Source organism: Neodothiora populina, assembly GCF_041146345.1.
Source record: "Neodothiora populina strain CPC 39397 chromosome Unknown canker_contig_13, whole genome shotgun sequence".
NCBI classification, from domain to species: Eukaryota; Fungi; Ascomycota; class Dothideomycetes; order Dothideales; family Dothioraceae; genus Neodothiora; species Neodothiora populina.
The window spans coordinates 485,075-499,347 of NW_027191402.1; the positions used below are offsets into that span (position 1 = coordinate 485,075).

The 14,273-nt window shown below is 52.2% G+C and overlaps 8 protein-coding genes across 12 annotated transcripts; 5 read left to right on the forward strand and 3 right to left on the reverse strand.

Moving 5' to 3' along the window:
• Positions 1-560: 560 nt before the first annotated feature.
• Positions 561-1,948, forward strand: AAFC00_001765 (uncharacterized protein; the record flags this gene model as incomplete). The annotated part of the gene is made up of 3 exons (XM_069340995.1): positions 561-666; positions 731-1,549; positions 1,611-1,948. 3 exons carry the CDS (start codon positions 561-563, stop codon positions 1,946-1,948), a joined length of 1,263 nt encoding a protein of 420 aa, XP_069204506.1.
• A 498-nt stretch (positions 1,949-2,446) lies between these two features.
• Positions 2,447-3,649, forward strand: AAFC00_001766 (uncharacterized protein; the record flags this gene model as incomplete). Of its 2 annotated transcripts, XM_069340996.1 has the most annotated exons (2): positions 2,447-3,090; positions 3,211-3,649. In XM_069340996.1, 2 exons carry the CDS (start codon positions 2,447-2,449, stop codon positions 3,647-3,649), a joined length of 1,083 nt encoding a protein of 360 aa, XP_069204507.1. The 2 variants fall into 2 exon arrangements, with proteins under 2 accessions (XP_069204507.1, XP_069204508.1); XM_069340997.1 differs by lacking the exon at positions 3,211-3,649 and having other exon boundaries at positions 2,447-3,094.
• Positions 3,650-4,066: 417 nt separating this feature from the next.
• On the reverse strand, positions 4,067-5,133 carry AAFC00_001767 (60S ribosomal protein uL10; the record flags this gene model as incomplete). Its single annotated transcript, XM_069340998.1, has 3 exons — positions 4,067-4,098; positions 4,154-4,825; positions 4,890-5,133. The coding sequence occupies 3 exons, from the start codon at positions 5,131-5,133 to the stop codon at positions 4,067-4,069; spliced, it is 948 nt and encodes a 315-aa protein (XP_069204509.1).
• Positions 5,134-5,537: 404 nt separating this feature from the next.
• On the forward strand, positions 5,538-7,153 carry AAFC00_001768 (uncharacterized protein; the record flags this gene model as incomplete). The annotated part of the gene is made up of 4 exons (XM_069340999.1): positions 5,538-5,693; positions 5,794-5,996; positions 6,047-6,905; positions 6,956-7,153. 4 exons carry the CDS (start codon positions 5,538-5,540, stop codon positions 7,151-7,153), a joined length of 1,416 nt encoding a protein of 471 aa, XP_069204510.1.
• A 730-nt stretch (positions 7,154-7,883) lies between these two features.
• AAFC00_001769 (uncharacterized protein) lies at positions 7,884-9,005 on the forward strand (the record flags this gene model as incomplete). Its single annotated transcript, XM_069341001.1, has 2 exons — positions 7,884-8,081; positions 8,136-9,005. 2 exons carry the CDS (start codon positions 7,884-7,886, stop codon positions 9,003-9,005), a joined length of 1,068 nt encoding a protein of 355 aa, XP_069204511.1.
• Positions 9,006-9,597: 592 nt separating this feature from the next.
• AAFC00_001770 (uncharacterized protein) lies at positions 9,598-10,327 on the reverse strand (the record flags this gene model as incomplete). Of its 3 annotated transcripts, none has more annotated exons than XM_069341002.1 (4): positions 9,598-9,650; positions 9,712-9,776; positions 9,835-9,893; positions 9,944-10,327. In XM_069341002.1, 4 exons carry the CDS (start codon positions 10,325-10,327, stop codon positions 9,598-9,600), a joined length of 561 nt encoding a protein of 186 aa, XP_069204513.1. The 3 variants fall into 3 exon arrangements, with proteins under 3 accessions (XP_069204513.1, XP_069204514.1, XP_069204512.1); XM_069347950.1 differs by having other exon boundaries at positions 9,944-10,324; XM_069347710.1 differs by having other exon boundaries at positions 9,944-10,006.
• A 430-nt stretch (positions 10,328-10,757) lies between these two features.
• AAFC00_001771 (uncharacterized protein) lies at positions 10,758-12,313 on the forward strand (the record flags this gene model as incomplete). Of its 2 annotated transcripts, none has more annotated exons than XM_069341003.1 (2): positions 10,758-11,385; positions 11,445-12,313. In XM_069341003.1, the coding sequence occupies 2 exons, from the start codon at positions 10,758-10,760 to the stop codon at positions 12,311-12,313; spliced, it is 1,497 nt and encodes a 498-aa protein (XP_069204515.1). The 2 variants fall into 2 exon arrangements, with proteins under 2 accessions (XP_069204515.1, XP_069204516.1); XM_069341004.1 differs by having other exon boundaries at positions 11,145-11,385.
• A 228-nt stretch (positions 12,314-12,541) lies between these two features.
• Positions 12,542-13,826, reverse strand: AAFC00_001772 (uncharacterized protein; the record flags this gene model as incomplete). The annotated part of the gene is made up of 3 exons (XM_069341005.1): positions 12,542-12,833; positions 12,913-13,308; positions 13,369-13,826. 3 exons carry the CDS (start codon positions 13,824-13,826, stop codon positions 12,542-12,544), a joined length of 1,146 nt encoding a protein of 381 aa, XP_069204517.1.
• Between the last annotated feature and the right edge of the window lie 447 nt (positions 13,827-14,273).

Sequence of the window (14,273 nt, forward strand, 5' to 3'; positions counted from 1 at the left end):
ATAGTGGAAATTGCTGGAAAGTTATCGAACGCAGGCAAAAATGTCTTGGCGACGTGAAGTTACAGACATAAGGTACATATGTTGCCTGCGCTTACCAACTCTGCTCTGAAAGTGTAGTTGTTTTGTCCTCATATCCGTAAGAAGATATATATTCTTTCTACGTGTCTTATATCTGTCCAGATAGCAGAAACCACAGTGTTTTTCTCGAGTGATTCATATTGAGAACGGATCATCTACGCTCGGTAAGCTCACACAGACAGAAGACCGGGCGAGAAATGTTGCAGAAGCAAGAGTGAAAGCGTTGTGTCCCTCGGCCCTTGGACAGAAAAGGCGGCCACACGCTTTCTCCTCTTTCCTCCTCTGTCGTACTATCGTGTTCCCGGCCTTCTCGTTTCTCTCATTTTTCCTCCATAGATTCGCTGACCTTTCACTCTTCGCTCAGCCTGACTTGATCTTGTGTCACCGCGCAAACTCATTGCCTCTTTCGGGCTTATCAGACCTACGACGCCCAACGTCGATCGCCCCAATACACAACTCATAGCTACATTCACACCGCAGTCATGGTCAAGGAGACAAAGTACTACGAGACGCTCGGCTGTCCACCTGATGCCACCGAGGCACAACTGAAGACGGCTTATCGCAAGGGTGCTCTCAAGTGGCATCCCGGTACGTCAATCCCTTATCTGCTCGACTTTCGTACGGGCGCAGGACTAATATGGCGTCTGTCCAGACAAGAACGCACACAGTGAGGAGGCCGCAGACAAGTTCAAGGAACTCTCGCACGCCTACGAGGTTCTCTCCGATCCTCAAAAACGCCAATTATACGATCAATATGGTGAGGAGGGTCTCGAGTCTGGTGGCGCTGGAGGTGGCATGGCTGCCGAAGATCTCTTTTCCCAGTTCTTCGGCGGTGGTGGTGGTTTCGGTGGCATGTTCGGCGGCGGCATGAGAGAGCAAGGACCGAAGAAGGCTCGCACCATCCACCACGTGCACAAGGTGTCCCTGGAGGACATCTACAAGGGCAAGGTGTCGAAACTTGCTCTGCAAAAGTCGGTCATCTGTTCCAAGTGCGAGGGTCGTGGAGGCAAGGAGGGTGCTGTCAAGACTTGCACAGGATGCAACGGTGCCGGTATGAAGACGATGATGCGCCAGATGGGCCCCATGATCCAGCGATTCCAGACTGTCTGCCCCGACTGCAACGGAGAGGGCGAGATCATCCGTGACAAGGACCGATGCAAGCAGTGCCACGGCAAGAAGACCATTGTCGAGCGCAAGGTCCTGCACGTGCACGTCGACAAGGGTGTCCAGAGCGGCACCAAGATCGACTTCAGAGGAGAGGGCGATCAACTTCCTGGCGTCGAACCAGGTGATGTACAATTCGAGATCGAGCAAAAGCCCCATTCTCGCTTCCAGCGTAAGGGTGACGATCTTTTCTACCACGCCGAGATCGATCTTCTGACCGCACTCGCCGGCGGCGCCATCTACATTGAGCATCTCGACGACAGATGGCTTACCGTGGAGATCGTGCCCGGCGAGGTCATTGCTCCAGGTAATTATACATCGATCATTCTGCTTGCGTCTTGTTTCTATAATGCTGACACATCCTTCAGGTGAGATCAAGGTCATCAGAGGGCAGGGTATGCCATCGTACAGACACCACGATTTCGGTAACCTCTATGTGCAATTCGACGTCAAGTTCCCCGAGAAGTTGGGTGGTCCAGAGGGCGAGCCCATGTCAGAGGAGCAACAAAAGGCTCTCGAGAGCGTACTTCCCGCTCGCCAACCACAACACGTCCCTCCTCCAGACGCCATGACCGAAGACTTCTCACTCGAGAAGGTTGACGAGTCACGCGAGGCTTCGCGCGCACAACGTGCCGCTATGGGCGGTGATGATGACGATGATGAGATGCACGGCGGCGGCGAGAGAGTGCAATGCGCATCGCAGTAAAGACAGCCATGGTCTGAAATGCGATTTTGGGGATAGGGCGCAGGGTAGAGGGGATGTGCTGTGCTCTGACAATCAATGCATACCAAACTTTCTGGAATCGATTCGTGGATGTTTCGCGACTGGCTTCATCTGTGCTGTTCAATCACGATGAGCGGCAGCAGAACTACGTTACGATAGAATGCGTTTTATATACGTCGAAATGCTTCTTCGGCAATGCAAAAGGGTTGGGGCGTTCGGCGTGGAAGATTTTGACGGCGATTGGAAGGGATGCATTGCTATACAGTAGTGGAGCCAGCCGAATTTCATATTATCATGATACCTTTTGACATGTCAAGATTCTGTCCGTCCCGTTCACCAAAGTCCACGGCTTCGAACCATTTCATAGATTTCTTATCTCGGTCCAACTCTATGACTCAGTTAAATAAACAAGACAAGCGCCCCGCCCAACTGTTTCCCCAATTATAGTAGAACTTACCTTACAGACTCGCAAAAAGGAAAATGACAATCCACGAGATCCCACTAGACAAAATCCAACATGTCATCGAAGCACTCCGACCTCACGTGCCGACATGCATACCGCTGTACAGAAGACTGCAGTTCTCGCACTTCACCACAACCTCCCATCTACTTTCTTCCGTGAGCCTCGAAGATCTGCTGCAACGCCAGTCCATCAATAGCACCAACAGCCACAGCGAGGCAAAAGAGGAGCCATGGCTAGTGGCGTACGTGGACCGGTCAAAGCGTCCGGAGACGGAAGTCTGGACGTATGGATCTTGGGAGAACGACGAGATCAACAATAGCGACAAAGAAGATACTGATGATGGCTCCGATGCTATGGAAAAAGCACAGCGTCTCATCCGCGCACTCGTCGCTGAAGTTCGCGGAATAGGTCTACCCACTGACACGTCTACTACTACTCCTCTCGCCTCCGCCGCTGGTCAGGTTCAGAAGCAGAGTCTGAGCAGAGACAGCGCGACGAACGTCCAACGAGGCGAGTACGAAGGCCACCTGTCGAATCCGAATATCGTGCTGTTCGGAGCGCTGCACGAGCGGACGGTGCGCTTGATGGGTCAGTTAGGGATTTTGTCACGCGAGTTCGTGGGCGCGGAGATTCCGTATCGGAAGTATTTTTTCGATGTTGGGTAGGTTGTTTCTCCTTTCTTTGCTCTCTCTCTCTCTCTCTCTGACTTGTCTACTTTTGGCGGGATGGAGGGGGGTGATCATGACTATGAGGATGTTTCTGCTCACGAGGTGATTTTTAGCCAGATCAAGTCGCGGGCTGCGGCATTGGCGCTTCCTACTGGATTACATTGGGGTCCTGTGCAGTCTTCTCATTACGCTCTCGTGAGGTCGCGTACGGCGATCCCTCGCCAGGATGTCACGCTGCGCCAATTGCCCAGTCTCGCTATATTCCCTGCAGATGGGCATGACCCCGTTGCTTGGAGCTTTCTGGGGCCTGATGCCAGTTTGTCTTCGCTACATGTTGAGCCGGAGTATCGGGGCAAGGGATTGGCGAAGTTGCTTGCTGACAAACTCTTTGTTGATGAGACGGCCTTCTTTTCCGGTGAGCAGGGTACTGACGCTGACCGTTGGGCTCATGCGGACGTTGCGAATGATAATGTTCCGAGTAATGGGGTGTGCAAGGCACTGGGTGGACAATGGTCCTTTCACGTTTACTGGGTGCGAATTGATGTGGGATGAACTTCTTTGATTCAGTAGACACTCGATAGAGCAGCTAGACTAGACTAAGAACGCTTCACGGCACGAGAGGTACAATATCATGGCCACGTTACAAGTAAACCTGTTCTTCAAAGACAAAAGTCAGCACGTGAATGTGTCCATGTACGATGAATTGATGATGAGAATGTAAAAGGCAAAGTCATGAAAAAATTAGAGTGTTGTTGTTGCTTTTAATCTTCATTGAAGATCTCGGGGTTAAAAATGTTTAATCATTCGCGAGGAGATGCAAAGGAAGAGCAGTGACTGACCTATTGGTTCATGCAGCGAGTCGATTGACATCAACATCACATTGCACACTGGATCAAAGCACATTGTATCGGAAAGGCGTTGGCATCGAATTCGAGCACTATATTATAGGCTATATGGTTCGAAGTGCGCTTAGTCGAAAAGACCGAAGCCCATGTCATCATCTGTAGGTCAAGTCAGTTATTGGATCCAATGCAAAAAGAACATGTCAAAACTTACCCTCTTCCTCCTCCTCTTCCTCCTTCTTCTCCTCGGCGGCAGGGGCGTCAGAAGCACCACCGGCGGCGGCGGCGCCGGCAGCAGGAGCAGCGGAGGCGTACTTGTCAGGGTTGGCAATACGGTCCTTGAGCTCGGAGATGGCCTCCCACTCGTACTCGGTCTCGATGGCGACAGAGATGAGGTTCTTGTAGCTGTTGACAACCGAGTGCATGACGGAGGGAAGGGTGGGGTAACCAGTGGCCAGGGAGATGGTGGCAATGGTGGTGATGGCAGAGCTGAAAGCCTTGAGGAGCTGGCTCTCCTCGATGTCGAGGACATCACTGGCAAAAGTCTGACCCTGATCGTAGATCTGGGTGATGCTCATACCGTAGGTGAAGGGAGAGATGTTCAACAAGTTGAGCAGGACGGCCTCGGAGGCACCGACCTTGTTACCAGCCTCAATGAGCTTGAGGTCGGTGGTAATTTCAATGGTACCACGGGCAATCTTGGTGGGGACACCGAGAGCCTGGAAGAAAGAGGTCTTTCCGGGTTCCATGCCAGTGTTTCCGGCAGGGATGTACACATCGAGAGGAGCGACGGCACCAGCACGGGCAGGGGCAGCGACACGGTTGGAGAGAATCTTCTCGCGGGTCTCCTTGAGATCGCCGTTGGTGAAGACGAAACCGACGTTGCCTGGGGGTTGCGCAAGTCAGCATTTTTTTCTTCGGTTCGAAGATGATGATGATTCCCAGCTTACCTCTGACGTGAGGAAGGAGACGCTCGTACTCGGGGTTCTCGGCAACGAAACCCTTGAGAGCACGGCGGACCATGGTGTTCTTTCCCATCAGGACGACACCATCTCCACGGAGGGAGTGTCTGATCTCGTGCATCTGCTGAGAAGAGACATTGTCGACACCGACGATGAAGACGGACTTGTACTCCTCAAGGAGAGCCTTGAGCTTGTCGAAGTAGACGGCCTTGGTTGCTGACTTGCCCCCCATATCTGCGATCTGTTTGTCGAGCTTAGGGATGTTTCAGGCAAGTTCGAAGTGGATGATGTTGATGGAAGAAGTTGGATGTGCAGAAATCTTTTGGCCAAAGGTACGGTACAATCAATCCACGTCGCTTAATCCCAGTCCATTTTTGCCTTAATCCGGGGTATTTTGCGACTGTGTGCAGCAGCGGCTGTAAGGCTTGGCAGCTTTGTGTCCATCCTTCGCTTAGCCAGACTCTAGGGCAGGGCGGATTGTTTCCGAGAGGCTTCGACTGCCCTGACTGCGATTAGGTCATATGTGTTGGCCATGGACTTTTCTTTAATGCTCTTCCATGGTCACTGAGACATGCTGTCGCATCGATTCCTGTTCTCGCAAACATATCTTTGCAATATATATCGCCAGTCTGACGAATGGCGCATCCATACCAGATTGTCCGCACCTGCAAGGTCTCCGAGTCCACTGGTTCGGGGTTTCTGCTAGCAGCATGCGGTCCGAAGATCATCTCAGTAAAAGTGCAAGATGGCTCTGTGATCTCTCAATGGCCGCTGGAGGATGATTCTAGCGATGTGAGACCAAGTCCAAGGTCCTCTACAGCGTTCGTTTTGCGGGCTGACTGAGGACCTTTAGCCGTAATCTTGTGAAGTAGGGCTGAGAAAGATACTCCAGATTACAACTCAGCATACCGATGACAACGAGGGTCCGCCCGGCAAGAAGAGAAAGGTGGAAAAGGCTTCCGATGCCTCTCCCACTATCATCAAGCTAGTCGTCTCCCCTGACCAACATTATGCAGTCGCTGTGACCGGAGAGGACAAGTGCATCAGGGTCTTCGCAGTAGCAGAAAACGGCACCCTTGAAGAATTGAGCCAAAGGTACGATGTTCTGAACAATGTGAGGCTACAGCACCACTAATGCCATTCAGATGTATGCCTAAACGCCCATGTGCTATACTTGTCACACCAGACAATCAGGACATCCTATGTGGCGACAAGTTTGGAGACGTCTATTCTTTGCCACTCTTACTAGAGCCTTCGGATACAGAGATGATAATTGACGAAGCGCCCAAAGAGGATGGAGAAGCTACCCCTGCGAAGGCCTACGTTCCCACGGCATCTAATCTCACCGTGCACACAGCCCGTAATCGTCGAGCATTAGAGAATCAGCGCAAACAGAAAGACTTGCGTGCCAAGTCAAAGGAGCCGCTCAAATTCAAGCATCAATTACTGCTTGGACATGTTTCTATGCTGACAGACGTGCAATATGCCACGCAGGTTCTCAATGGACAGCAACGCAATCACATCATTACTGCCGATCGAGATGAACACATCCGGGTCTCAAGAGCAGCACCTCAAGCGCATATCATTGAGCGCTACTGTCTAGGACATACTGAGTTCATCAGTAAATTATGTCTGATGCCCGAGTCCGATGTCCTGGTTAGCGGAGGAGGCGACGATTGGCTGGGTATCTGGAATTGGGTCACTGGCGAGCTTCTGGGGAAGTGCGACATCAAAACGGCACTTCAGAGGTTCTTGAAGCCATCGGATCAAGATGAGAGTGCTAACAACAACATTGCGGTGTCTGGCCTGTGGGCCGTACCTAAATCGAGTGACAGGCAGGCGGTGCTTCTTGCTGCGTCCGAAAAGATCCCTGCTATAGCAGTGATTCCAATGGCTACGCTCAACTCTACCTCTCCCGTAGCCACTGCTGTTGAGCTTCCGGGAAATGCATTAGACGTGACAGTCGTGGGATCCACCATCATTGTGTCTCTGGATCCATCCGAGGTATTCATACTCTACGTTTGCTGGCAAGATATTCCACTCACACCTTTCAGACTTCCGGCACGCGATTGCAAGCTTACAACATCCACATCGATGGCGATCAGCCTTTATTGATGGCAGACGACGAGATCAGCGCTCGTCTTCAAGCGGTCAACAAGATGGATGCTCCCTTTATACCAGAGGCTCATGTGCTTTACGGTGTCGAGCAAATGCGAAAGCGGGGCAATGACGAGACGCAAGAAGCGTCTTAGATCATATGTTAATTATGTAGACAATTATTGCGAGGCACTGTGTAGCCCGACCAGTCAACTTCTCCACTACAATTGTAGGGAGTCTAGAACTTATGAAACTCGGAGTATACTGTACTTGTGACAAGCAGGATTGGTCATCTTGGCTGTCGTCGTCCCTCGGCCCGCATCTCTAGTACAAGGACCCCTTGAACCGATATCGTACAGGGATGGCCTCGGCTTCTCAATGTTTTATCGCAAGAAACTGTAGAAGTATTCGTCTTGCATGAAAACAAGATTATATTGCACTGCAGCCATTACAAAGCGAAAGCTTGTAGACTAAGTTGCCTAATCATGTATGGGAGTCACAATTTGTCAGTGGGGTACAACCAATCGTACAATAAAATAATGAGACGCCTCTTTGTTCGCAACGATTACTTACTTAAGCGTCCACTCGCGTGTTCGAGAAGCGTTAGGCCGACGATAGCAAAACTTCCATCGAATTTCTTCGTAATTGACTATACAATAACATTTCGCATATAAACCCATCGTGCCTGTGACTTGTCAGACCCACTTCTACCATTTAGCAACCGTCAAAGTGTTCTCATCAGCCTTTCGCCGTCCGCTCAGGACTGCATTCTCGCTCCCTTTCATTGCTGGTGCCGCATACTACAAACCTAGCAATCCCACCCCACCTGCCATTTTATCCTTCGCCCCCGCCACCGCTCCTTCGACAACATCTATAATCCGCGCAATGCACTCCAAGGTCGTCATCATCGGCTCTGGCCCCGCAGGCCATACTGCAGCCATCTATGCTGCTCGCGCTGACCTCAAGCCTGTCCTGTACGAGGGTTTCCTCGCCCTCGGTATTGCAGCAGGTGGCCAGCTCACCACCACCGACGAGGTGGAGAACTTTCCCGGCTTCATGAAGATTCAGGGCGCAACCTTGATGGTAAGTCAACGACAGCCCTTTGTTGAAATGACTCAGTACTAACGTGTCCACCAGGATCAAATGCGAGCACAATCAGAGGCCTGTGGCACCGAGATCGTCTCCCAGACTGTCGGCAAGGTCGACCTCTCAGAAAGACCCTTCAAGTACTGGCTCCATCCCATGGGCGACGATGACACTCTCGAGGAGGAGACGCACACCGCCGACAGCATCGTCATCGCTACCGGTGCCAAAGCCCGCAGAATGGACCTGCCCGGCGAGGAGAAGTTCTGGGGCAATGGAGTCAGCGCCTGCGCCGTCTGCGACGGCTCCCTGCCCATCTTCAGAGAGAAGCCCCTGGTCGTCATCGGAGGTGGTGATTCCGCCGTCGAGGAGGCCATGTACTTGACCAAGAAGGCAGCCAAGGTCACCGTTCTCGTCCGCAAAGACCAACTCCGCGCCAGCAAGGCAAACGCACGCCGTCTTGCATCCCACCCCAAGGTTGAGATCAAGTACAACACTGTCGCGACTGAGATCACAGGAGAGGACAAGCCCAGGGGGCTTATGACCGGCCTCAAGATCAAGGACACAAAGAGCGGCAAGGAGGAGGAACTCCAGGCCAATGGTCTGTTTTACGCCATTGGCCACGAACCCGCGACTCCTCTTTTCAAGGGACAATTGAAGATGGACGAGGACGGCTACCTGGTCACAGAGCCCGGCACTACACACACCAGCATCGAGGGTGTCTTTGCCGCCGGAGATGTACAGGACAAGAAGTACCGCCAGGCCATCACCAGCGCAGGTACCGGATGCCAAGCAGCTCTCGAGGCAGAGAAGTTCCTGGCAGAGCAGGAGCCTGGCAATAATCTGGAGAACAACTCCGAGGTCAAGAAGGGAACAGAGAACGGGAACGTAGCTCCTGAGTACCGATCTAACCCTCTGCTCTAGATTACGATCGATTAGCATATCTTGCGCTATATTGCCATAGCTATACATTAGAAGCACGACGAGACGATAGACGCCCCGCCAGCTTGAGTTTTTAGATAGAGGATCCATCAGACTTTGTACATAATCCACAACAGCGTTGTCGAAGCATCCCACTCATGGCATTCCTTTCGTGATGCATACATGCTTTGAGAAATAGTAACTTTGTCGTTGTAGCATTCCATCCCTGGCCTTCCATTCATAATGTGTACGAACTCTAAGATACAGGAAGTGTATCAGGCACACGTCGAAGGACTACGCGGGAATGTGCTATGCACTTTGTGCCACCGCCACCGCCAGAGCAGGACCATGACATCGAGTCAGCATTATGACAGTTTCTCCCAGCTAGACACTGTCGGTCTAGTAACAACGGGGTAACCTCGCTCGTGCTTCACACGCAAGCAGGAAATAGAAGTTGCTGATGCGTAGCACAGTACCTCCTCCGGTCAATTGGCAATTCTACGGCCGTAAGAGAATCCCCTGAGACTTCATGTTGTCCGCAATTCTCTGCTCCCAGCATGTCCAGGGTCGGCATGTCTGGGATTCGAAGCACATCTCAGGTATCCAGCAATGCCAATGCAGCCTGGAAGGCACCGACGACTTTGACGTCTGTAAATATAGATTAGCAAAGACTGATTCTCACGAACACGATCTGATGGGGCAATGCTACAATGTGCTCTGCGTTCTTCCAGAACAGCCTCTTCGTGCTGTACATAGGTAGACTGAGTTTTGATGCTATCGTATGGTTCAGTTCGACCTATTCTAGAGCGGATCACGTGTCTTCCTTGCATACCGTTTGAAACTACGATCCACTTCGCGAGTACTAGAGGTTTCGGCCCAGATCGTGAAGAACTAGAATTGGCTTAGATTGGTCTTTACAGCAGAAATAATTCTGGCTTTACCTGGCATAGTGCTTGGAAGTCTGTGGCAAGTTGCTGCTCTTGATCGTTCTTTTCTTTCACCATATCATGGTAAGACTCATCCAAACGAGCCCAGTCATAAGGGGACAGTGGTTGATCTGGGGCCTCGATTGTACTGCTCTCATCACCTTCTTTCAAATATGAGTCAATCCGTGATGAAGTTGCAACATTAGATTCTTCGTTATTAATGCTTTCATCATCGGAAATGTGGTTTATAGTTTCTGTAGAAGCCTCTTTCGTTAATCTTCTGGACTCGTGGTTTGCTTCAAGGTTGTCCTGGGCAAGTTCACTCGATTCACTATGGTCCGACTTGTCGTGCAGATCTTCGGTCATCACACGGCTCCGCTCCTCGGCTTCATTCATCATTAACCACACGATAACTTGTTGAAAGCAGTCGTTGTCAAGTCCAGGTGGGCTAAAGTGGTGTTGCGGCGCGTACTATTCATGCTTGTCGATAGGCGAGGCGTTTCAGGCCTTGGCATATGACGACGACTCCTGAATCATGTTTACTTGCCGCCGGTTTCATGCTTCACCTACCATCGACCACCACAATATATTGTATTGCGTATGACTGACCAGTCTATCAAGTTCGCTGCAGGCAGCATCGCAGACAGACACACCCATCCAGCAAGATCAGCCCATGCACAAATTCTTATATGACGGACTAGTTCGGAACAAGCATGCCAGTAGGACCTGTGATCTAGTTACCTGACCAAAGCCGCCTGAGCTGTACCGAAGAGGTCATGATTCATCCGCGTTCTCTTATATCTTGTCTGTCTAGAACCCTGCCTCAAAAATGGAGTGCAGTATCTGTTCAACCTCATTCTCCTCGCGTGGGCAGCCGACATGCGCATCTTGTGCCCGAGCATTCTTATATCAAGCCCGACTGAACCATCTTATCGATCTTGTGGCAAAAGAAGGCTGCGAAAGGGACGTTAGTACTGTCATCAAGCCACCATCTCAGATTCCTGCAGAATCCTTGACCGCTCGTTTTGAGCTTGCTGATGGTGCCATCAAACAACAACATGTGAGAATACTCAATGAGATCGATGCGGTCCAAGATCGGCATGTGAGAATCGAGCATCAGATAAAGCGACTGAAGCACCAGATTGAGGAGGCGCGAACTGAGAGGGAATCTCGTAAATCCGCCCTTGAGAAATCTCGCTCTGAGCTAGCATCGCAAATGGAGCAATTCGACTCTCGCTGTCCTCAAGTCCTTGGGCCTTTACAGGCCAACATTAAGCATTTGCATAGAAAACTAGACAAGATCCACTTCAGGACGCGTGAGGGCAGAGTCAAGTTATGTCAAGAGACAGCTCGTCTCGCAGGCCTTCGACAACGCAGACAGAAGACGTCCGGTGGCCAAGTGATTGAAGAATACTCGATAGGGGGCGTACAGATCCCCGACTTGCGACGTTTACACAGTGAGCAATTCTCAGGGTATTTACTACTGCTATCATCATATATACTGACATTCTCACAGCTGCTAGACCAGAACAAATCACAGCTGCCCTGGCCAATACGTGTCGTCTCCTCAGCACGACATGTCACTATCTCTCTGTGCGGCTGCCAGCCGAAATCACACAAGCGCACGCAAACTACCCCCATCCAACAATTTTCTCGATACAGTCATCGTACCAGGGCTTCACACTACAATTCCCGGGATCCGCCATCGCGCCGCCTGCCAGCAGCAGCGGCGGCAGCCCCACTAACTCACAACTTCTAGAGCATCGCTCACTGCCCAAGCTCCGCCTGCTCCATCTCGACAAGCCCCTGATCCGGCTCGCGAGAGAGGACACGACAAGCTACAAGCTCTTCGTCGAGGGCGTCGCTCTCCTCGCATGGGACGTCGCCTGGCTGTGCCGGACCCAAGGCCTCAGCTCCGTCAACTCATGGGACGAAGTCTGCAACCTGGGCAAGAACCTCTGCCTGCTCTTCCGCTCGCACGCAGCAGCCAGCGATCAGCGAGCAGCGCAGCGAGCAGCGGGCCCTGACCGCGCCTCATCACTTGTTGCTCCTACGGCATTCGGAGAAATGTCCCATGCCGGCATCGTCGGTAATATAGAAGGCCCTGCGGGCATCGCCGTCATGCGCAGCTGGAGACTCTCGTCTCCTCACCGTGTCATCGACAAGCTCAAGTCTCATCTTCTTGCCGAGATGTCTGGCGCCGAGTGGGAATTGATTGCCGAGTCAGAGTGGGATGTTGAACGCGAGGATGAGAGAGCGGTCATGGTCGGTGGTATTCGTCCGGGTGATGTTGATGACTCGGGCGCTGCTGTGAGGAGTGATGAGAGCAAGGCTGTCAGTGGCTGGACAAAGTTGAAGAGTCGGGGGACGGATGCAATTTTATGACCTATCACGAAAACAATATTCATGAAAGAAGCTGTGTGTAGTTCTTAGCTTAGAATACATTGAGACGAAGAGCCTCGACGCTCTCTCGTCGGGGTTCTAGCTACACGCTCTAATGGCTTTTTTTAAGCAAGACCAAGTTGCCACATAGATTGGACTGATCATTAAGTCATATGCAACATACATCCCCTGTCTCGCCTACTATAGTTCTCGCAGTTGTTCTCTCTGCATCTAGAGGAATTTGCTCGCCAAAGACATGAGACCACCGCCAGAGCCTCCACTGCTGCCGCCCATCTCGGACTTCATGAACATCTTCAGGGCCATCTGAGCCGCAGTGCTGACCGCATCCTGCTTGTTGGCGCCTGACGAGACATTGCCCGATGCGCTCTGCTGGTCGAACAGCTTTGCTGCTTGGGACATTGCCATGCCCAAGAACTCGTTCTGGGATGAGCCGCCCGATGAGCCGCCTGATGAGCCACCCTTGCCTCCGGTGAACATCTTCAAGGCCTGCATGGCGGCGGCACTATTTGATGGTGGGAGTAGTTAGTATAGCTGTTAAAGTTGCACTTTCGCTTAGAAGTGGTAGAGGGGTAATGGCTTACCTTCCCATGTCACCAGAGCTGGCTGACTGGCCACCTCCCTGGCCACCGTTTCCATATAGCTGCTGGTGGCTCTGGACGGCTTGCTGCTCGTTGAAATCATGGCTTTGCGACGAAGAAGAATGGCCGGAGAGCATGCCAATGGCGTTCTGGAAGAGGGACGAGTCTTGCCCGTCAGACTGTTGGGACGCGTGGTGGGCGGCCTGAGAGTAGTCGTTGTTGCTGCCACCGTGAGCACCGCCACCGCCGTAGGAAGTGCCGCTGCTGTGGCCGTAGCCGCTCTCGTGGTTGTCTCCGTAACCGCCGCCGCTGCCGCCATGGTGGCCGGAAGAAGGACGGTCGTTGCCGTAACCTGAAGAGGGGCGATCGTTCCCATAACCGCCAGGTCCGTTCTCGGAGCTGCATCGTGGTCAGTCTCGAGCTTCTATGCCTCGGACAAGTATGCCTGTCTAGTCTTACCCGTAGCCAGTGTTTCCATGCTGTCTCATCTCATCTCTGCGTTGGCCATAGCCCTCCTCGTCATCTCTGCGGTGCTGCTGTCCGGAGTATTGGCCTTGGGAGTCACCACCGCCATATCCCTCCTGTCGGCGGCCACCGTACTCCTCACGACCGCCACCATAGTTGTCTTGTCTTCCGCCTTGCTGACCGCCGTACTCCTCACGACCACCGCCGTAGCCGCCCTCTTCTCGACCTCCGCCGTACTCTTCACGGCCACCACTACCACCACCGTGACGTCTGCCCTCTCCTGACGACCTACCGCCGTAGCTTTCGGATTGGCCTTCGTAGCCACCGCCGCCTGACTCTCTGCCGTATCCGTCTCCACGGCCGCGGCCGCCGCTGCTGTACTCGTTATCTCTGCCGTAGCCGCCTTCGTTACGACGTTCGCTGGAGCCGTAGTTATCGTCGTTGTAAGACATGGTGAAGAGAGTGTGAAAAAAGCTAAGGGTTCTTGTTGTTGTGAACACGAATGTTGATGTGGTGCACACTTGCTTGGAGCTGTTGTTGTTGTGGAAAGATTGAAAGTGTTATTTTTGGAGATGAGAGGAAGAGCTCCGTTCAAAGATGAAATATATGAAGGCTAACAAGGGTTGCTTAAGTTCAGGATGCTCCGTGCTCCTTGTTCCTCCTCTTTTTCATTTCATCTCGCTCGACAAACAGGGCTCCGCCTGCCTGCACTTCCTGCTTGGCCTCTCGCCTGGTCTTGTTTAGCTTTGGGGGAGGCACATGCGAGATGAGGTGACGATGACATTGACGTCAGGAGGGGCGCAGTTGTCAGCCCCACACACCGCTTTCTATAGCAACTGTATCAAGTTGAAATCGATGCACAACGAAACTTAGCTGAGCCACAAAAGTGTGGCCGGTCA